Source organism: Prorops nasuta, unplaced genomic scaffold (assembly GCF_024137725.1).
Source record: "Prorops nasuta isolate Cenicafe-Biocafe unplaced genomic scaffold, Cenicafe_Pnas_1.2 PNAS00033, whole genome shotgun sequence".
Classification (NCBI taxonomy): domain Eukaryota; kingdom Metazoa; phylum Arthropoda; class Insecta; order Hymenoptera; family Bethylidae; genus Prorops; species Prorops nasuta.
Window position 1 is genome coordinate 269,716 of NW_027116830.1, and position 23,553 is coordinate 293,268.

General features: G+C 41.9%; 1 protein-coding gene across 3 annotated transcripts in view; it reads right to left on the reverse strand.

Annotated features, from left to right (window-relative positions):
• The window catches only part of Tet (Ten-Eleven Translocation (TET) family protein), a 46,650-nt gene that overhangs the window by 16,885 nt on the left and 6,212 nt on the right, over nucleotides 1-23,553 (reverse strand). For 2 of the 3 annotated variants that reach the window (XM_066743790.1, XM_066743789.1), the window contains exons 2-3: nucleotides 5,539-5,613; nucleotides 105-359 (exon numbers count right to left, since the gene is read on the reverse strand). In XM_066743790.1, coding sequence (XP_066599887.1) covers nucleotides 105-359; nucleotides 5,539-5,613 — 330 coding nt within the window. Of the gene's footprint in view, nucleotides 1-104; nucleotides 360-2,726; nucleotides 2,828-5,538; nucleotides 5,614-23,553 lie in introns of those variants that run through there. The other variant, XM_066743792.1, reaches the window with a different exon arrangement.

Here is a 23,553-nt window from a genome sequence, read left to right on the forward strand (position 1 = left end):
CTTAGATAAATTGGCATCGAGCTAATTTTTTCTCAAGCGACGTAGGTGTATTGCGTACAAAGGAATGGTTGAGAGGGAACGAGGGATCCATCGAGTCAACTCACCATGGAGACGACAGGGGGCGGAGGATTTCCATTTCTGAGAATGCCCGTTTGCTGGTTAGCCACGGGATTGAGATTGTCCTTGGATTGCTGCATCGGGTCAGCCTGGTGCAGTGGTTGCTGCTGTTGCTGTTGTTGTTGTTGCTGTTGCTGCTGCTGCTGCTGCTGCTGCAACCCACCGATTCCCGTCTGCGGACTGCTAAGGCCCGCCGGCGTGTTGTCCGGCGTGCTCACTTGTCGCGCGATTTTCCGATAGCTCTGCAAAAATCGCAAAGTTTTAGTTGAAACGTCTGGCGAGGCACGCTTCGTCGAAAATTAATCTATACAGATATATAAAAGCTTTTGGCAAAAGATTATTTCCTCCGTGTCAAAAATAAGCGAAGAAAACGGATCTGTTTGTTTGCCTGTACGATGGTGAGACTCTCATTGATGCTAGCCGGCCATAAAGCCTCGCCAAAATTTCCGGCTGTAGATCATTGGCCCACGCAAGCCGGCACATTCAGCGAGGAGAAACAAACGTCGCATGCAGAAAGCGAGCTAGTCTTGTCTATTTATAAAACGCAGCGTGCGGTGCACTCGGTAATTCGATATATCGGTGCATGGCTCCGCGAAACCGGAAGTGGCCGAGGGCACGCAGAGTCGTCGGATCAAGGATTCCGACATCGATTAACCGCTGCTGCAAATGTCATGAAACTATCTTCGCAATTGGAAATCATCGCTCAACTATGGAATACCGTTTGAACAGGCTCACGACCCACTTTGCTATTTTTAGCATTAGGGTCACATGACTCTGGGCCTACTTCTTCCCTGTCGGATCGTTTTCCTCTTTTTTTTTTCCATTTTTTCTCACTCAGAGATTTGCACGAAGATCTTCAATAATGTCCAACTATAGGAGTAATGGGGCGATCGGGATTGATTCGGGAAATTAATAATGGGTATATATATACCTAAAGTTGATAAATCGGAGTTTCTGACAAAAGCGTTGTTCTCGTTCCTTGGGTCTATGCTCTTATATATATATATATATATATATATATATATGAATGGCAAAAGCCAAGCTAATAACGTAATTGGAGTCGAACGACGTTCGTTTGATGTATTCGTTAATTTAGCTATATATATATCTGATAATATGATACGTTGTGTGTACGTGTGTGTGTATGTGTGTGTGTGTGGAATGAAAACAAATGTGATTATCCAGGTGATCGGTATGTGCAAGTGAACCTCGAATGTTGCTCATCGTGATAAATGGAGTTCAAGAAGGACCACCCAAGAAAAACCTACTCCATGACTATATACCTTTAAATCGATATATTATTCACCGGACGTTAAATCATTGACGAAGAATTCCAGAATTTATCATACGATCTTATATATATTTGATGATTCAACAACTTTGAGACTAAGAAAATTATAAAACACTCGTAATAGAAATCTTGCTTGAAAGTTTAAGACTTTTTCTCTCTCCAAACATCGATCTGTAACGCGATTTATGAGTAATATATTTTTGCTTGAGAATTTGAACGTGAAAAACTGTTTAGTTTCCTCTCGGAGTATTATTATATAGAAACGGAAGTTTTAGGGATGATCGAGGGATCTTTTTGTATTCCGTTGTGAGGAAAACTGATGAATTTTTGGAGTACTAGCGAGATTTCTTTGTAGTTCGGAGAGGAGATATTATGGTTTTGGCATGTCCTTTATGAATTCCTTCCGGGCGGTTTGATGCGGAGATGACGGGCTTCTTTTAGACGTCAATTATCGTTAAGGAAACGTAATACCCTGTGGAGGTTAGCGGCCTCAAGGATTATACTTAGGCGCCGTTACAGTCACGTTTACTCGAGTGTTGAGGAATCAGCTGTGCAGCTGGCCAAACCACGTGGTCCTCGACACGTGATTAATCTTCCGTCCATTTTCCTCAATAATTATTTCATTATACCGTACGCCCTCAAATTGTGTTCATCCTTCTGCATTAGCATATTTCGCTTCTAAGCGATCTTATATAGCATAACCATTCGATTACTCATCGAACCACGTGGTCGTCTCTCTGGACACGTGGTCAATTCACTCTAATAATTATTTACACCACAACCGCACAATGATTATTAAACACGTATTCTCCCACCATGAGACACAATTCTACCACGAAGAGACTAATATATCGTCACTTTTGTGTAAGAGGATATTCAGCCGAGTTATCTTATCGAATTTAGGCGGTTCGGTAAGAAACACCCAAAGTGTGTACTCGATAAAAGAAAGAGAAATTCGTATATATATATATATATATATATATATATATATAGATAACTATATCTTACCACCGCATAAAATTCATATAAAACCACAAATCTTCATCTCATTCTCTTCAAACGAGACAATTGATCATTAAACGGCTTCGATCGAATAAAATAAAAAAGCTTCCAACTAATTGACGAAAATAACGAGCAACTTCCGTTGAATTACAGAGGTAACGAGAGACGATTATGATCGAAGAAACAATTTCTTCGGCTGGTGGAGGAAGAAGGTAGTGTCTATATATAGATATATATATATCCATGCATATACCACGTTGAAATCATAATCGAAGCGTTGGCAGAGCTGCTGCGTGAGAATAATTGAGAGACTTACGGTGATACCAGAGTGTCGCGCGCGTTGTTATATATATAAACGACGAAGATGCCGAGGACTCGAAGAAAATGATTTTCGGTGGCAGATGTGGGAAATTCGTCGAAGAAGGAGCACACCACTTATTCGCGTTTTTCGCTTCGAAGACGCTGCGGAGATTAGCGTGTCGACGGTTTAAAAAGGGGGTTGGGAGGGGAGGGGGTGAGATAGAGAGGGTGCGATTGTCCGAAGGATCGAAGGATGACGAGAGCGAGTAGGAAAAAGAGGCACTTGGCATTCATTTATCGAGGAACGCGTTTAGCGGCGTACTAGCGTACTAGCTTGGATGAAGAGAGGCTGTCGAGACTCGCGTGCGCGGTTCAACCGTTCAACTGGTTCCCGCGAGGCGTGCGGCGGCGCGACTCGGAGGAGGAACGAGAGAGAACCGAGGCAAACGGGATGAAGGGGGAGAGAAAAAGTTGAGAGACAAAGAGGAAAGTAGTGGTGGAGGAGGTAAAGGCAGGCGAGCCTGGAGGTGGAAGACCTCCCGTTGCGCCAGACTGTACAGCCAGTCGACACCGACCTTTTCGTAAAATCCATCGATCCCGCCATTCGCCAGAGATCCTCCTCGCGATCCTCCAAAATATTCCTCTTATACTTTTCCTTTTTCTTTTCCCTTTCCTTCTCTACACGCACCCATCCCCCCTTCGACTAATATTTTTTCCATTCATCACCCCACCAGCCACCTCCTCTACACCCCCACTCCAATGCATGCACAGCCAAACTCATCCTCTCTCTCTCTCTCTCTCTCTCTCTCTCTCTACACTCGCTCCATTTTTTCCAACTTTTTGCATAAAATAGCTCGACCACCTCTTCTCTCAGATACAGGATGTGTTTGCGTATATAGGTCTACACGACGAGGTCCTACAGTACTGGAAGTCTTTGCACCTATCTTTTTTAATAATTCTACTGGTTGCTTTTTTTTTATCAATATCGTGTTATTTCTTATGCTACGATAAGTTTATTTTTTCAAACTGGATTGCCAAAGCTTCGTGGGTTATCTACCTTGATTCTTTATCAGTTCTCGATCACCGTAGATATTTACCAAGTTCGACGCTTTGGCCGAGTCTAACTTCGTTAGCTTTGAGTTTTATCGTTATCCATATCGCAGATATTTCATTTATTTGTCTCTCGTACACCATTTCTGCTCTCGTCTCTTTTCTTCGGCATTTGCATTCTCTTTATCTAACCTTTATATATATATATATATATATATATATGAATATAGCTTCTTTCACATATTCTTGCCTATCGTCACCAGAGTTCTTCTCCGTTCTGGTTATAGCAGCTAGATTCTTTGGTTCCTGTTCGTCCTTCAATCCTGCAAGAAAACTCCTCTCCTCGAGACAATTTTTCCTGCATCCTCGTTTCTTCATTTTTTTTTTCTATCTTGTCGATTTTTACTTTTTGCTCGTCTCTTCCTTTTCATTGCAGTTCAACGCCCCCTATCACCCATCTCTTCTCCTTCCACTCTGGAGCCGAAACTCCCCTTCCAAACTCTCCGAGACCCTTCCCCACCCCACGACATTCTGATTGTCTGCTAGACCGTTCGCCCCCTCTCCAGCAAGGAAACGACGACGATCGCGCGAATTCCAACGGCGTTCGTGCGTATATACGCGCGCGACGCACTACGCGTCTCGACGCCTCCATTGCACCACACCCACACCTAATCAACCTCACGAATTACATTACACCCCCTCCTCCTCCTACCCCTCCCCCACCACCGTTTTCGACGCCCTTCAACTCGCTCTACGAATTTTTTCACCCTACAACTGCTTCGAAATTTACAAATATGTTCTGCTTCGAAACAGCAGCATTTCTCTTCGACGATTCTTATAATCTAAGCAATTATGCCAACGAAAATTTATTGTCTGACTATTTTATTTCGGGGAGAAGGTTTTCTTTCATACGAAATGCGCCATCTTCTTATAAAAATTTGCATAAGGCGCTTAAAGTTAATTGAGTAAGAGATGTTTCTTAACCGGATAATATATAGTATTGCTGAATTGCAAAATTGCACTTTTCCAAGAAGATGAGTGCAGTTTTTCAGGAGAAAAAAGAGAGTTGCATCGACCATTGGCGCCAGCAGTCCACCATAGGCAGGAAGGAGATTAGCATTTTATTTGCATGTACCTCGATCGATATTTCGCGGCTGCTTCATCTCGGTTTTTCCTGACGAGATTTCTCGTGGTACAAAGCCAAGAATCAAATTTTGCCAAAGAGATTTGAAGCTTCAGTTGACACTCTAAAAATATCACGCTTGCTCTACGCGAAATTTAATTTTCTTCGTAACGAGAGAGCCCTTTAATTATCTTCGAACTTGATGCATTTGATAAATATCGTAAAAATGTCTTTACGTATTATCATAATATTTGTCGATTCTTTAATTTTGATCGATAATGTAAGAAGGCAAGTAAAATTAATCGTACACTTTCTATGAAAATACGAAGAGTTTTATAGGCAAAGTTTGGAGAATTAAATGAAATTTTAAATAAGGTTACAGTTTGAACCGCCAGGTGGCTAAAGTAGAAAATTTTAAACATGGCGGTGCATCATGAGCAAGCGCGTCGCACTTGGATCAATACCATCGCCTGTTTAATATCACCTCGCAATTCTCTTACAACTTCGGTACGGACTTAAAATCAAGAGAATGGCAAGAGTCGTTCGATATTTCGTTAAATTCCTTTCGACATCCAACGGAAGCAGAATATCCTGTTGTAAATACCCGAAGCAGCTATGCAATAATACTAATAATAACAATAACAATCATACTCACTCTTGTAGCACCTTTGCCTCTTCCTCTTCCTCTTTCTCTAAAGGTCCCTTCGCCCGTTTGCAGGTGATACAAATGCTGAAAAGAAGAAACGTGGGATTAATAAAAAAGAATTTTTTTCTTAATGAATATAACAGTACTGATCACACGTCTATAGCAAATTATAGTAAAAATCGAGGCAATCGCATCACGTCAATTGACCTCGTTAAGTTCTATATTACGAGCAATAAAAGTATAGCCTTTCATGGTCATCGGATTAAATTAGTCACTACTCCAGCTATAAAATATTCAACCGTTCAACTAGACCTCCATAAAATATTCCATACAAATATCCATTGGCTAAAGATAGATAACGGCGAGAGAGGTCAGATCAGATTAATATCGTGTTACCGAACATATTCTTTACAATAAAAAAGCTTCTACGAAGCGTTTAATTAATTAACACGTTTGTGCTTGAATCATAATTACAGTGGATCGAACCGATTTGCACAATTTGGAATTTAGCAAGGAACGCGGGTACGCCAGATGGGAAGAACAAAATAAATCTATTTAATTAAATTAATAATAAAAAGAGGTACTTTTCTAAACTAGAAGAATAATAAACAATCAATTTACAACTACATCGTCGCATAATTTTGAAAAGCATGTACAGCACTGCTTGCTTGAAAAGCAAAAAGGACGAGCAGATATCTGTATTACCATTTTCCACAGCTACTTTACCGACAATAGGCTCCATCAGCAGATGGCGTTTGCAAGCAGATACCGAGAGCAATGTCTTTGAAACAAGGTTAACAAGCCAATTGAGCAAAATTGTTTATACGTTTAGTCAGGCAAATTGCCATAAATTAACGAAAAATTGGACAGATTTAGTCTGTCCTATATTTATATCCGTAGCTAGGCCATTAGAGTGTTGAGAGCTGATGAACATTGGAGGGAGATAGATAGAGATATTGCGGCAAGTAGTAGAGACTGAAATGTGTCAAACATCGGAGAAAATGGAAAGATGTCGGATCGAGTGCTCAATGGAACGTGGTAAGCGGGCAGTGGAGATAATTCAGAGGGATTCTAGGGTGTTTCTCAAGTATTTTGCAGTGGAAACTCCTGAAGCGAGTGATCATCCAAGTCCGATGCGATGGGGGGAAATGTCCCCTTAGGGTGCACGCGTGGACGAGAGTGTGGTCTAATTCCCTTTTACGCGCTTCTTTTCCACCAACCTACCTTACCCACCAATCTACTCTACCTGCTCCCCACCACCCTCCTGCCATCTTGCCAGCAACGAGCAAAGCTACTGTCGATAATCCACGCTTCAACGACAGGGGTTACACGCTGCGTACACAGCTTTCTCACATTTCTCCTTACTTACCACACGTATGTATACTTGAAAGTGAACTGTATATTTCCTTGCCCCTTACACACATATATATGCATGTATCTCTGTGCGGCTACCTTTGCAAAATAAAGAATGCGTTCAAACAGGGGGCATGCATGCATTATTCTCCGCGTACGTATTTCTCTTGAAAGCCTCGTCAACCATAATTATAATACTTTCCCTCTTTTACTGTTTTACGTACGACAATCCTCTGTCATTATTCATGTTATACGTGCAGTAGTATATATATATATATATATATATATAGCCAAGTCTGAAAACTTTTCATTTCGAACGCTACGTGCACCAATCCCTCGTTATTTCTCCACACTTTTATCAATCAACATAATTCTATCCTTGTGCTTTGTTGTTTCGAGGGAGACACACACATTTGTTTATGTTTTTTTTTATATTGGACTTTGGATCAGCATCGCACGACCCCAGGAGGATTGCAGTATTTTTCAGCTCGTCTCTTCAGGCAGTATAATTGTCTTGTGATTGGTCGATAGGGATTAACAGATGCGAGCGTTTATGACGAACTACGTTCCGAAGTCTCTCTGCTTTAGTACGTTTCCAGGCTGTATCCTACTTTCGAATAAAGACGCGACGGCAGGATCTGGATCGACAATTAGGCGCACACGTGCCGTCTTAGCAGCTGTCACCGATTCGCCGATAAGCTAATTAAAATATTTTATAATTTCGCTGCTTTGAGCTCCCAATTGGCAGATGTACGAATTGCGATAAGGTTCACGAGCCTTCTTCGCAGCTTTTGGATTAAGACCGAAATTAAGCTTGATGGAATATATATATATATATATATATATATATATATGTATGTATGTGTGTAAGAGATGTACGCAACGGAAATTCAAGTTTTTCTTTCAAGCTTGTTTAATTAACGTAATATATTTATGAGTTTTGATGGCGTGTCTGACTGTAGCAGAGCTGCCAAACACTGGACGTACGGGGACCAAGTTTTTAAATAACCAAGGAAAGGAAACAGCATGCTACCAGCCGGGTCTCTTTGTTTATGACGCACAAACACTCCACCGACGGCCAGATAGAATTATAACCAAACGCGGGGCTGGGGATACGGACTAAAAAAGGCCTGAAAAAGCCCTAAAAAAAGGTAGCCCACCCATACAAACTGAAAATCTCGGATTTCCGCTCTTTCTCACACGAATAAATAGTCAAAAGCTCTGCATCCACGTCGATTTTAACTTTTTGCCTTATTGACAGCTTCTCCTTTACGCGACATTGAAAACCATTTCGAATTGTATATATAGATACATTAGATATGATATACATTAATCAAATCAAGTATAGTGATTTGCAATCGAGTAAATATCTGATCGAAAATAGCGAATATTCATTGAATCAATCCTAATTAAGTTGAATTAAGAACGTTTAAGAAGAGTTTAAGAAGGTAATGATCCTTTCAAGGGGAAAAAGTATCGATTCGATCTTTTATCATCGAGAAAAATTTGTCTCGATGACAAGTCTTATTAAATCTCTTCGCGTATGTGTAAACGCAGCTTCCTTTCCCCGATCACTATATTAATTTTGTTAATTTAATGGATACAAAATTAGGCAGCTCCACATGTTTTACCTTGAAAATATTCAACCGTCGATATATAATAATGGTGCGTTAGAAAAATCGTAACGCTCCTGATTTTGAATAGCGTTAATTTTAATAGGTAAGCTTTGGCGCTTTATTTACACGAGTATGGTTCTATTGAAGCAATTTGTAGTTTCTGATCGATGATCGTGCTCGGTCAGCTGATACAAATTTCGACAAACCATTTTGTTCGGAAACAGATGGCCAGCGGTGGCCGACGGCGAATGGCCCTTTTACCGTTGCACCCATTAGACCGAGGTCGGTTAAAAATGGTACTTTCGAAAAAAGAGAGAAAGAAAAAAAAGACAGGTTGTTAAGTTCCTTATCGCTGCACTGAAAATTTCTCTGAAACTAATTACAGATCATTTTCCTTTTTAAATGGCTATAAAGTAGACGAGCAAACAACCAGTATACTGATTTGGCTTTGAGAAATTTTACACGAATATATGAAATCATTGAAAAATTTCAAAATATCTTGTCTCGACCGATCGAGAAATCTTTGCGCCTGGTTACTCGATTAAATGGAATTTATGTAGAAGGCCGGAAAAGCAGTGGATATATTTGATATATCGGGCAGAAAGAATGATTCGGAGGGCTTTACGTCGAATCGATTTGATTTCACGTGCGTTTGGCACAGAGCTAGGGAAGGGTGCGGCTTGCCATTCGAGAAAGAAAGTAATAATTTCGAATTATCCCCGCATCGCCGGGTCGAATTGATGACTCCTGTCGATTCGCCACACATTCGGTGCCCGAAACCATATTAAACGTTGACGCGTGCGTGGAAATCTAATAGATGCGCGCTGTACTGCTAACAAACTCGCAGTCGAAACATCGAAACCGCGCACGCGTAAAGTCGTAAAACGCACTCAAATTGGATAAATCAAGTCAGGCTAATAAATGTCCTATATATATAAAAATATAGCTCTCGTATCATTTTCCAACGCTGTATATCAATCTCCCAGGAATAATTTTTTCTGCCGTTGGTGCTACACACACACACACACACACATATATATATATATATATAGTTTTCAAATGATTGAAATAAGAAGAGTTTGAGAAGAAGAAGAAGAAGAAGAAGAAGAAGAATTGCAAGGCGAAAGTAGGTTGGCCGATGCACATGTCGGCGTATAGTTCGGACTGGTAACGGCTTTAATAATTATTTTCGCAACGTTTCCGAGTATACGCGGTGTCTCGGTCACGCCTGGCCGCCTCGCAGCTGGCTCCCATTCGGCCTGGCTAACCCCCTGACACAGGGGCGTCCCTTTATGTGAACCTGCACGGGAACAAACTTCAATTCTCTCCTGAAAAATACACTGTTATTCCCGCGTTTCTCGCATTTCCCGCAATTTTCATCCAAAATTCAATTATCGCGGAAAATTGTTCGTTCGCTGCAACGCTCGTGAATCGTTCGCTTCGATTATCGGCCACAGTGCACGATCGGTGGAGTCGTTGATCCGTTGAAAAAGGATTCGTCGTATTTTTGGCATTGAACTTGGAAATGGTAAGACGAAACGTTGTAACAGGGTGGCGCTCGATATATGCCGTGCAACCCAAATAAAGCCTCGACCCGAAGGTCAAGGTTCCACCTCGGACGTAACGCGCCAACTCGTCCATCCCTAAAGGTCACTGCCCGACGCTCCACCGAGCCACTTTATACGGAAATGCTGATCCAGTCTATCTACCAAAACCCACGTGGATCATCCTAATGTACATCTCCCCTGTACCATTATGTAGCATCTCTACGTCACACGTACCATATATATATATATATATATGTATGCACTCTTCTTATTTTCTGTTTTTCCCATTTCATCAATAACCCCCCCCCCCCTCCCCCTCTCTCGTTCACTCGACGAAATTAAATCCTTTTCATCGTCTTTCCCATTATATTCCACGATATTTTATACAGTCCTATTTACAAGCACATTTTCTTTATTTGCTACAACGTTAAGTAACTGATGAGAACCGATAAGAATTCTCCCCTTCCGACATTAGATTACCTTGGTTACACCTGTTCCACTCTCCCCTCTTGAATACAATATAATGAGTAAGCGTGTGGCTCACTTTTCTCGAAGCTTCTCCGAGCTGACCTTGGCAATCGTGGAAAAGGACTGAAGGAACGATGGCTATATATATATACACACTTATGTTTAACTCGTATATACAAATTACGAGTGTATACCTGGGCTGAGACTGCAGTAGCAATTGGGTTTTCGATAATTGTGTAAGGAGAAAAAAATAATAAACACACGTGGGAATAGCAAAAAGAAATAACAATTGGTGTTAGCACGAGTGACCAGCATTTTTTACGAGGTTTTGCTCGAGAGAGTGATGTACTGTGTGTGGGAAGGAAAGGTGAGAAGGGGATTGGGAGGTGAGAATAAGAGGGATGGGGGAGCGAGTGAGTGGGCGACTCTGCACGGTATAAAATTAAGATATCAAGTGGTCGAGGAGACAGGGAATGAGTAAGGGAGAGAGGAGGAAGAGGAGGGGGATTTTTCGCTACCCTTTTTCGGATAGGAAGGTATCGGACGGGCCAACACATTCGCGGAGGAGTCGAGTTGAGTCGAGTGTCGAGTGGAGGAACGAAGAGGCATAGAGGGGACACGAGCTTCGAGATCATGAATGAAATCCCTCCTGCGGAGGGTCGGCCCTGGGGTGCCTGACCCTTCGCACCCATCCCCACACCGCAACACTGGCCCAGGAAAATATCCTTCTGTTCAAAACAATAACACGTCCACGTGGATAACCACGTGGGCGCTATTCTCCTTCTGCCCAAACCAGAAGCTCTCACCAAAATGGAAATTACCAGATTTTTATCAATCTTCTCTCTTTCCCTCGCTCATTTTAGCCAATTCCTCTCGCTCTAATGGAATATTTCTACAACACCCTCTCTTACCGACTCGATGACGCCTCCACAGTCATCCGAACCACGACCATTTCAATGAATAATTTTCAATCGATCAATTCAGGTCGAGATCCAGAAAAATCCGGAGCGCGGAATAGGATGGGATTTTTTCTATCTGGAACGACAGTAATTTTTCAGGTGAATTCCTAGCATTTCCTTCGCAATGGAGGCAATAAATTTTTTCAATCCCCCCTCACCCCCGCAGAGGAGAGCAACGCTAACAGTCTACTTCCTAACTTAATCCGTAACTTCCGACGCTGCTGCGGCAATCTGACATCCTTTTTATTTTCATTGGCTCGGCCGAGTACACTCTTGGTGCTCGAGGGGGGGTTCGTTCCCAGGATTTTTCTATCCACGATCGAACGAACGAGCGAGCGAGTCAGCTACAGACTCGGGCCATCTAATCAATTTATGTCGTTGGTCAACCCCCACCACTCGCTCGTTCTCCATCAACGATCATTCCGTCTCTCTTTCTTTCCCTTTCGCCACAGAGAGAGAGAGAGAGAGAGAGACGGAACGAACGATCAACGGAGATGGAGAAATGTAGAGAGAGAGAGAGAGAGAGAGAGTGAGAGAAGAGGGTGATGGGGGGGGGGGGACCATGCTCTTGAGTACGGCTTCCGTCGTACACGTTGCAGGTTCATAAAACCTGATCACACTCGTGATTATCCGCTTTGTTTTTGTCTACATGCTCCGTCCATATACTATTCAATATATACCATCCAATTGTGCCTCGATTGAATAACGGCATTCGAAAAATTCCATAAGAAAAAATGCAGCAACAACAATCTCGGAGGACCGTTAAAAAAATGTTAAGGGAACCTATAGTGTTTCCATTTTTAGGATCTATCTTCCACTTCCAATTATAATAGCAGAAGACGAAAATGAAAAATGGATTCCAGGCATTTCCAGCCGGGTCCTCAGGAATTCGCTGCAACTGGTTTGCCCGACATTTGCATGGACCTATAAAGAAATTCTTCAGACGCTATGCACATCCAGCGCAAGAATCCCGGCGATTTTAATTAAATGAGCTCCGACGCACCGAAAAAGGATCGAAACGCAAAATCGAGCGCGGGGTGCGAAGAATTTTTCGTCCGATTCCCCCGTTCGACGAAACTCCGCTGCACGATCGTCAAGGGCGAGTCTTTGTCGAGAAATTTAGGCGAAATTAGGCAAGTGGCCTCGTATCGAGAAATTATTAGGCGGTGGAACACTCGTGCGCTCGTGTCGAGGAGGTGAGATTACGGGAAGAGGGATGATCCTTTCTTTCGGATTAAGGAACGACGCGCGGCTGAGTGTGAAGAAGCCCGGTGTAAAAATCAGGCAGAGTCGAATGGAGGAACGAGAAAAAGAATTAAATAACAACTAATGCGGGTACGAAAAGTATCGTGGGAAATTTCTCAAACAACGCGTCGTGCTTCTTCACGCGTACCTCTATTTTCTTTACGACCTTGGTGCGAGATAGTCGATACCAGGAGTACAAACTTAATCCCGAGAGCCCTGATAAGACTCCAAAGATATATACCCTAAGATACCTTTGTTTACTTGGATCGTTCGGAAACTGTTTAACTCATCTTCGTCAAACGCACAAATTTAATAAATGTATATATGTAAGAAAGAAAAAGAACATTCTTTCCTATATAGCATTATCACTGAAATTAAGACAAATAAAACGATTTTTTCTACATCAAATATAATTCTACGAAGCTCCCCAGCGTTCAACAAGAGATTTCAAAGATATAGAAGAGAGAAGAAGTAGGGAATGTGTACTTGGATCTTTTGGGAACAATTCAACTCATTTTCGTTAAAACAGAAAAAGAACATTCTTTCCCAGCTTCATTGAAATTAATACAAATGAAAAGATATTTTCTAAATTTAATACAATTCCACGAAGCTCCCCAGCATCTAATAAGAGATTCCAAAGATATGGAAGAGAGAAGGAGTAGGGGATGTGTATACTTGGTTCACCCAGAAACTATCCAACTCTTCTACGTTACCAACGTATATATATATATATATATACAAATTTGATAAGCGTATACAAAAAGAAACAAAGAACGATTTTCCAGCCGCACCGAAAGTGATGCGAACGTAACGATTTTTTCTCTGCTCGATATAATTCCACGATGCTCCCCACCATCGACCAAGAGATTCGAGAGATATAGCGGAGAGAAGGGGTATAGGGGATATATTTGGGTGAAAGGAGTTTGATTTTTTGGGAGATTAAAATTTGGTCGTTTGCAGGGATTGTGAAAATTGTGGGCGCTCTGTAATTCTGTAGAAGTGAATTGAGAGATAAAGAGAGAGAGAAAGGGAGAAATATATATATATATATATATATATAAGCGTAATATATGTCTGTAGGTTAATGCAATTCACTGCGATCTCATTGTCAGAGTTGTTGCACGCCGGGGAATTGATTGATTGGCTCTTTCATCTCGGGACCCGTACCATGAATACGCCGCGCACGAATGCTCACCGCACGTTGCGCGTTGCGCGCCCGTCAGCGTGAAAACGATAATAACCTGGATATACATATATATATATGTACATACGTGCAGTATACTCCATTGCACCAATCGTAACTATAACCTTTCGCGCCCCTGACCCTAGCCAGATTCTCCAACAGCTGATGAAAATTCGAATCACGCGCCATTCTACTCTACTCTTTCACACAACTTTCTCACCTTCTCCCTGGCTATTAACTGCAGATACGCTGTGATAGCTACCTCTATCCCCTATTCTCTCTCTCTCTCTCTCTCTCTCTCTCTCTCTCTATATATATATATATATATATATATAAGAAAGGGAAATGACCGCGACAAATTTCTACTCGAAATTGTACAAAAATTGACTCAACGTATTTTATGCAATTAGAGCGAGATTAATTGTGATTTCATTAATTATTAAAAGCCATATATATATATATATATATATATATATATATATGTATATGTATATGATAGGTATAGAAAATGGAAGGTTCTCTCGAATGGTTTTGATACGTATAGGGCTTGGAAATACCAAGCCCTTAAAGCCGAAAATCCGACAGGCATCAGTTTGAAAAGCAGAGGCTGTACGAGAACAAATAGAATTTCGCTATCTTGCACGCTCGCTGAATCGACGTTACGTTTCTGTACGTGTGTGTGAGTTGGACAACTGTAATACACGTTTTATATACATATACATTCGCGCGTAGAAATTGTATTTGTGCTCGTACGTGTGTACAAATATACAATACAGATGTAGAAACGTGTGCGCGAGTGCACGTGCACGCACACTTATATACGGAGGAAGATACGTATAGACGCAATGAGAGAGCGAGAGAGGAATATAGTTCGGGAGTGCGGCAGATGTTCAAAAGGTAGAGTGGAAAACCGGTCGTGTTGATGTAGCTGCCGTCGCGAATCGCTATAAAAATATCCGCCATTGTGTACGTTGCTTAAGCTCGTAACGGCCCCGAAGAAAGACACCCAATCGTTTTTGCTACCCTACCCCCACTCTTCCTCATCGCTATATACCTCTCCTCCTCCTTTATACCCCCTTTCCTGATTTTTTTCCCTCTCTCTCTCTCTCTTTTTTATTAATCTTTCACCTCAGCCATTTATCTTGGCGATTCCTCCACGTCCCTTGCGCATGCCTCTCTCTCTCTCTCTCTCTCTCTCCCTCTCAATCGAATATTACACGCTACCCTCGAATTTTCACAAAAGCTCCTAAAACACCCTGCAAAAACTCTCCTTTCCCCAAACTTCGCATTTAGCCCCGACGAAACTCCTCTGCAGCCTTGCAATTTCATCGAAACTCCTCGAGAGGAGGTTTGCTCGTGGAAATTGTCCGATTCGTTAGCTGCATGCGCCAGCTATATGTGTGTATATACTGTACAGTCGTCGTTTTGAACCTGCGGAGCGAGGATCGTTGGATGTGCGAAATTCCGAGTATTTTGCATGTTTCGTTCGAATTAGCAATTTAATTGGATAAAATGCACGTGGTAGCCGGTAATTTCGGTAAGGTCGGCAGCAACGAGTTCGCGTGGCTGTTTCGCGGCGTGGCGGCAAGTAACAGGATGCGTCTAACGCGTTTAACATGACAAAGGAGCCAGGGTCGATACGCGTCATTGATTCCCGGGCGAAATGGCCGGGCAGAGACGGCAAAAACGCAGGTAAAACGTGCGCGGAAAAAGCGAAGAGGAAGAAGCCGCGAGCGAAGGAGCGAGAAGAAAGCTTCGTCCTCGCTGAAAAATATCATTCTTCCCAGCTGTGTGTGTTATCTTCGACGATTTCTGCGTGTAAAGCTTCTTCTCATCAATTTAGTACACACTACATTCTTTATACCCTAATTACCTCTGATTTTACCCTGCACAAAATTTACGTCGATTTATTTGCATCTCTATTAATTATTGAAGCTGCCATTTTGGAGAATTTGCAGAGTTGGTTGCTTCAAATTCGATTCGTCTAAATTTTTTATATGTTGCTACTACACTAATTAGCTTCGATTTTATATTAAGCAAAATATTCTTCGATTATTTGCATTCTGCCTTATTATTAAAAAAAAAAAAAAAAAAACTGCATTGACTTCGAAGCTGACTTTATTTGGGCACAGAGAGGTGTGTGTTTCTTCCTACACACGCGATTATAGCAAGTTCGTCGGTTGAAAAATGTAATTGTTGCCAGCTGTGTGGTGCGTCGGAGAAATTGTACAGTTTCTTGCTTTAAATTCGGTTGAGCAAAACTTTGTGTGCCCCTCCCCCTCTCACTCCTCCCTCCCTATCGCTATCCTAATTAGTTCTGATTTTACACACTAGACAAAATCTCCATGGATTTATTTTCATTTCGCTTGATTATTAAAGCTTCGATGACCTCGAGGCTGACCTTATTTAGGCAGAGAGAGAGAGAGAGAGAGAGATGTTTTTTTTCCATGTGATTATAGTGAGATTTTTCGTAAAAGTTTTCGTGTAGAGGACCATGAAGGAGAGAGGAAATGAATTTCCTCCGCATGTGCGACTCGCGTTAACATCTGTCCAACTGGAACAGTTGCGTGCCTCAGCCAGATTTTCTCTGACGCTTCACGCCCGTGTGTCGAAGCGCAGCCGAACATCATCCGTGCAGAGAAGCTTTGAATAATTCATAGTGAAATTTCCCTTTCCAAGTGGAATTTTGGGGGAAATTTTAAGAACGATTATACGATATGCCAGAAATGACCAAATTTAACGATACCGAGGATAGTTTACTCTTGGCAATAATATTTTATAGCTACGCGGAGTCGAGCTACGAATTTGGGGTCGATGGAATTGTCAAGTGGAAGGAGAGAATAATGTAAAAAAAAAGATAGAAAAAGCAATATGACATGGGAATATATATAAAAGGGAAAGAAGAAAAATTAATTCCCTATGCCAATGTGTTTGCACTTTACTTTCGAATGTTTCCCCAAAATTTCACTTTTTCCATGTGGATCTTTTGGAGAAGAGTTCAAGAAAGATTATAAAATGCAAAGATCTAACGATATCGAGAATAATATACAATACTTTGTGTAGTAGAAAAATTTCAGTAGCAGATCGAGTTTCACTGGAAATATTAAGTGGAAGTGGAGAACAATATGAGAAAATTATATAGAAGAGGCAATATACCTAACACACGCGTGGATGTACAAGAGAGAGAGAGAGAGAGAGAGAGAGAGAGGGGAAAAATGGATTTTCTACCAATGTGTTTGCACGTTACTATCGAATAATTCGGTGAGGAAATACTTTGGCTCGACTAGAGAAACTAGATCCGCGCAGCTGCCAGGCTGATCCGAATTCCGAAACCGGAAGCGCCGGCCATTTTGTTTGCACTGTAACCATGGTAGCCATGGGAGTTTCTTTGGTAAGCCGATGGGGGCCGATGTTTGCAGCACCGCAGGAAAATCGGGAAAGATTGCTTTTAGATTTCCAGAATTTATGACCTCCTATACCCCCCACCCTTTTCTCTTTATCCCGGGGGCTTTGTGCCGCCAGATGTCGCATGCAAGAACCGATTAATCCGATTAAGCTTCTCCCGCAGTTGCCCGCTACCTAATCAGCCACTATTTGCCATTCTCCTCTCATCTCAAATATTTAACGAATCCTCAAAGTCCATCTTTGCCCGTTTCGAACCAACGTTCGACGGTCCTCCATTTTCTATACACTATATATCTATATATTAACGGTCTTTGAAAGCAATCTAAATATATGCAGAATTAATATAAATATTTAGTTCTTTTCGAGAACGCGAGTGGCATGGAGCAATAAAGCGCGAAATGTGGGATAAAAAGTTTGATTAAAAATGGCGCGATGCGTATATAGGGGTGGAGGAATAAGGGGCGAGGCGCGTGTTAAATCGAAACAAGGCCCGTGCGACAATATGTACGCGAGTCGCTGCAGTTGTCATGTGTGCGCGCGGATTTGAATGGCGGCGAGTCTCCGATTCTAATTCTAATCCTAATTTAAATTCGAGCGGGCCACCCTTTTCGGGCCCGGCTAATCCCAATTACGGGAGGCCATTAGTTTTATTTCTCGCGCGCCTCGCTCTTTCTTCTTCTTCTCCCGGCCTAATCGATACAGCGCGCAGATTTATACTCCGGTCTGATTACGCTCATTTACATCGAGCGAGGAATTCAAATTATCGTCCGTAATTAGATTTTCCATCGAAGCTTCCGAGGGTGTCATTTTTTTTCCACTTAATTAAATTGCATCGGCTGGCCGAGTCGCGAAATTATTTCGTTCCTTTTATTCTCCGGTTTTTCTTTAAATCGCAACGCGATAGCTGCCGCGTGCAATTGAGTAGAACAAATCACCCTTTCATCGGGCCTAACGATTATTTCAATTATTCGATTGAATTTTGCAAATCGCGCGTGCACGATAAATCCGCGTGGCGGTGGAATCCTCCTCCGCCAGTAATTTGCGAGATTCGATAAACGTGGTGTTGTATATATATATATATATATATTACGGGATTGGCCGTCGATTGAATTTCGGTATACGCGGCGGGCTTTGGCCATATTCAAAGTGGCCATTTTGCGGTGCACCATCCACAGACTCCGTGGTCCAGTTTCTCGCCAAGGGTATATATATATATATATATATATATATAACAATTCCTATCGTCCTTGGCCCTTCTCGACTTTGTTTTCTCGATTCTCGAAAGAGGCCGGGACAAAGAAGACGTTACGTGTCCCCGAGGTGGACAATGAAGTTGGTCCCGGTGGAGGTGGGGGTGGAGGAGGAGGAAGAATAAGGAGGAGGAGGAGGAGGAGGAGGAGAGAGAGGCGCGCGGATCGAGAGTATTGAGAGAGCAAAATGAATCGAGAGCGAGAACGCTGTATGGGAATTATCTCGACAATGCTGCTGATTGTCGGTTCATTATGACGTCATAAAAGCGAATTTAGTTGGTACCAACATCGACGATAGAAGATAATCGACTTGGAGGCTCGTACAGACCTCTCCTCTACAAAGCTCGCGAGCTCAATTGAAAGCCAGCTTCCTTGAAACCTACCGTATATACAACTTGCATGATTTTCAATGGAAACTCGCAAAACTAATCGTATATGATACTTATTTACAATTAAAATATTATTAATTTGATCGTTAACTCGAAACACGAGTATAAAAGTTGTTTCGAGCTTTACACATTTTTGTGTATCGCTGTTACTCCTGTTGAGGAATGGAAAAACTAATTTGCAGGAATAAAATTGTTATGTTTTTGCTGCTGAGGTCAAGTCTGAAAGAATAAAAAACAATTGATCCGAGGGATTCGACTATGGAGATGATATTGGTGGTAATAAACAAACTGAACCAAATCCTATATACTAAAATCTATATTGATTAACACATAACCGCAGCCGAAGCATATCTTCGGTTAACGACTGATTCTCTCTTTTTCTATTATATTTATACAAAAAAGTCATATCTACCATGTGATTTAAATTAGCTAAATAAAATCGACAATATGTTCTGTCCAACAAACGTAAAAATCTGAAAGGTTATCTTGCTTCCAGCAAGAGAGTCACGTATATTTTTCAAAGTTTAAAGCGGAGCAATAAAAACATAAAAAAGAAAACACTGCAGGCCCTCGACGAGTGAAAACACGAGTGCGTGCAAATCCACTCATAAAATTTCCAAAAAATCATTATATCGTCATGACTGCTCGAGGAATGGAGAAAGCAGACTACAGCAACAATTATCATTGCTTCGCAGCTGATTTTAAGCACAACTATGAAAAGCGATTGATCCAAGGGTATCGAACTATGGATGATACTGGCGGTACTAAATAATAAGTGAATAAACGAGCCTCTTGTATTTCGCAATGGCAGTGCAGTATATACGGGAGTGGAACACACTGTGCGCGTGAGTGTGTTGGTTCGATCGGGCGCGCGTGTGTGTTTATCGTATGGGCGCGAGGAAAGCTGCGAAGGTACATTACGCACGTGCAGCGTAGAAAACGGGACGGAACGGAATGGAATGGAACGAAACGAAATGGAAGAGAATATGTACTCTGGCGAGCTGCGAGAGTGCGTGCGTGGATTGGTGTGCGTGAGGCGGTTGATCGCCTATGTATGTAGGACAGAGCAGCTGTCAGACAGCTGTAGGGCCCTTTTTACCTGTATCGTCGTCCATCGTGCGTACGCCGCGCCGTACGAGAGTCCGTCCAGTAGCGGAGTGCGTGAAAAAAGAAGAGGCACGACCTCAACGGTCGGACAACGCTGCTATAAAAGTATCCTTGCCGCTACTCTTCCCGCTATCTCGACATCGACAAGATTCGAGCTTGATACCATTATTATTCCTTTACCGCGACTGGTATACGAAAAAATCCCAGAATTTACCGTCATCTCTCTTCGATGAACAGTGTCCCAAACACGTAAACACTTTAAGAATTTCCATGTCCCTCGATGGCATTTCTTTGATGTATTCCTATTGAAAACTGTCGCATAGGGTTTTCTATATGAATTATTTTTTGCTGTATTTTAATTTTTCCTCTTTTTTTTTTGTCAGTAAATTCTTAGAAACTTGCGCTAATATATCATACCTTCTGTGTTTTTTAATTTGTCTCCATTTTTATTCATCCATCGTCATTGGAATTTGTCTCGTAAAAGCTTTTCTATTATTTGTTTTTCGTTAAAACATAAGAATTATTGCTTACGCAGGAATGTGCGAAGCTGGAAGCATATTTTTAAATTTACATTTTCTCAGGTAAATCAGTGGGACTCTTTTTGAATTTCGTCAGGATTGTAAGAGAACTGAAAACTCTTCGAAATAAAAGAGTTTACTTGAAACGGGCTTCCAGCTTCGCACAACCCTTACGCAGTACCTTTTGATATTACAGGGCAAAAGTAATTTCGTTATCTCGACACTGAAAGACAAGTCTCGAGCCTGATACTGCATTGTTATTATTTTACCACGACTCGTAAGAAAAAATCACAGAGTTTCTCGTGTTTTCTCTGCAAAAAACATTATTCCAAAATCGCACAGATATATTCTTCCGCGTTTTATTTTTCCTCTCGTAACTTTTCCTATAAATAGTTTTTTTTTTTTTTTTACCAAATCGCAAGAATTATGTACAGTAACTCACTCGATACGTTTTACGATTGCAGAGGAAACATATTTCCTGCTTTATACGAAGTAGATATATATATATAATGTAAAATAATACTCCGCGCGCGAAATTCTCGTGAGCCGGGCGACATTGAAAAGTGAAATTCCGAATAATCGTGAGTACTCGCGAACTCGGCAAGATGCGGCGATCGATATGCGAGAGAGCCTGCCGCGACCCTGAAGCCAAGAAAAGACCTTGAGCTCGCGCACGTATATCCCGTGAAAGGGAAACCGAAGGCACCCTGGCGAAATCTCCCGCGCGGAAAAAGAAGTTTCATCGTAAAAACCTACAACAATTCCTTTTTAAACACACACATACAAATCTAACAATCGTCGAGTGAAACAACTGCTGAAATTCGCAACGTTGGCTGATAAGGCAAAAAAAAAAAAAAAACACTGAAAAATTCATCATTCTCGATGAAAATAGAAAAAATTAAAGCTTGTTTCGCTACTGACCAAAAATTTATTTACCAAACAAAAACGTTCGATCAGTATTACGGAAAATTCCATGATTTTCGTTGACGAGGAAAATGGAGGGAAAAGTTATTGATTGAGAAAAATCGAATGACTAATGCTTGGGCCGATGCTGATAGAAATTTATTTACCGAAACGTATCGTGTGTTGTGTGCACGCGTGCGTATTTTCTCCGGATACGCACGTGTGTGTGCGTGGTGGCTGAGTCATTCTCTCGTAGCAGTCGAATCGTTCGGCTCGGTGCTATACGTACTATACTATACTATATATATATACATATATACAGTGTATTGTAAAATAGTATAGCAAACACGAAATATAATTATACACGTATAGCGTGTAGTATTTGCTACATGTACGGTATAAAGTATACGGAATACCAGGACGGTATAAAATATAAGCAACGTGTAGTGTTTAACATATATACTGTATATATATACGTATTCTCCATACACGCATCTGCACAGCAGTACGTTATATAGTGCCAGTCACATCGGCTGTATAGTAGCTGCAGTGCAGACTGCAGGGCCCGCGCGCTCTTTACGATGCTTATTTACGTCGCTGCATTTCTTGTTCCGCGCCCTGCCACTGTGCCGTGTTTATGTTTCGACGAAAGATTTCCATCTCTGGCCTTTTTTTTAATTCTCGCAATAATAATTGTACTCCGCACTTTCGAAGAATGCTCCGTTTCACCTCCCTTTCGTCAGAATTTACCGTCCCTCCCATTAAATTGTTAGCCGCGCGCGCACAAAAGCACTCGTACTCTCCATTTATATACACACAACAATCTTATTATTCAACGTCCTCGTAATTCTCTCATAGTTCGCGGACGCTTTGGGAAAAAGAATTCTTCTTCCATGGATATAGGAGAGAAATCGAGTGCAGGGTTCGTAATTAAAGGTTCGCGCCTATATCGATGGGAAATGTGAACGAGGAGAGGCCAGAGTTGAAATCGTGCGCGAAACATCCACTTCCTGCGAGTCAATTGGCTGGCGGGCTAATCCAAAATCGATGGTGAATATATATATGGAGAAGCGAATCTAAACTGCGGTCGCGGTTTATGGGGGATTACGAGCATTGCGCGAAGCCCCGTAAAGGATATAATCCTCCTCTGAATTCGCCGTATCGATTTTGACGTGCAGCTCTTCTCTATGCGACCGCGACGGTTCGTCTCCCCCCCCCCCCCCCCACCCCTCCTACGATTGCTGACCCCCTAGATACCCCCACTATACGCGCCTACGTACGCGTATGCCTATATATGGAACATGCGAAAAGCAACGGGCGATATTTTCCCAACTCCCAAAATACAGGAGAAAAAATTGACTTTTTTTAGAGCCAAATTACCACTAATTAGCGAATTATTACATCGTACGTTTGTCCGGGGAGGCACAATGGCTTGAAATGAAAAGCGTTTTGCGCAGGAAAAACGACGAAACGGGACGTTGGTCGGGAGAGTTCCTTTTCAGATAGTAATCCGATGCGGACACATGCATGTACACTACCACGTGGGTGTACTTTGCATTTTTCACTGGTAATTGCACGCTACACCGGGACTGCCACCTTGTCATTAAATGCACGTGAGCAAATGCACGTGCGCACTGCCGCTGTTTTTCTATTTTCTGCAATTTTGCCTCCCTTTTTGCATCGATCGAGCCTCAAGGTGATTCGACTAACTCGATTTTTCTATGATTCTGGACCCGAGGATTTTCTCACCGAATCTCTTCGCTATTGTGGACTTTGCTTCGATAAAGGAACGACATTTCTGACTTACTCCGGTTAGTTCGTTGTGCATGGAAAATAGGAGTTTCTCGGTGCTCGAAAGAGATTCGTCAAATCATTTATCAAGCGTGTCACGCGATGATTTATAAATTCTTCCAATTTCTGCATGGCCGCGAGAGAATTTACGAGAGGCATTCATCGAGAGAGGGAGAGAAAAGCTCGACTGTCGCAAGGATGTTTACACTAAGCATGCAGAAGGATCGTGTTGAATGACGACCAGCGACGTTCTATAGTTTGGTCCTGCGCCTGGACAAATAGTTGCCGAG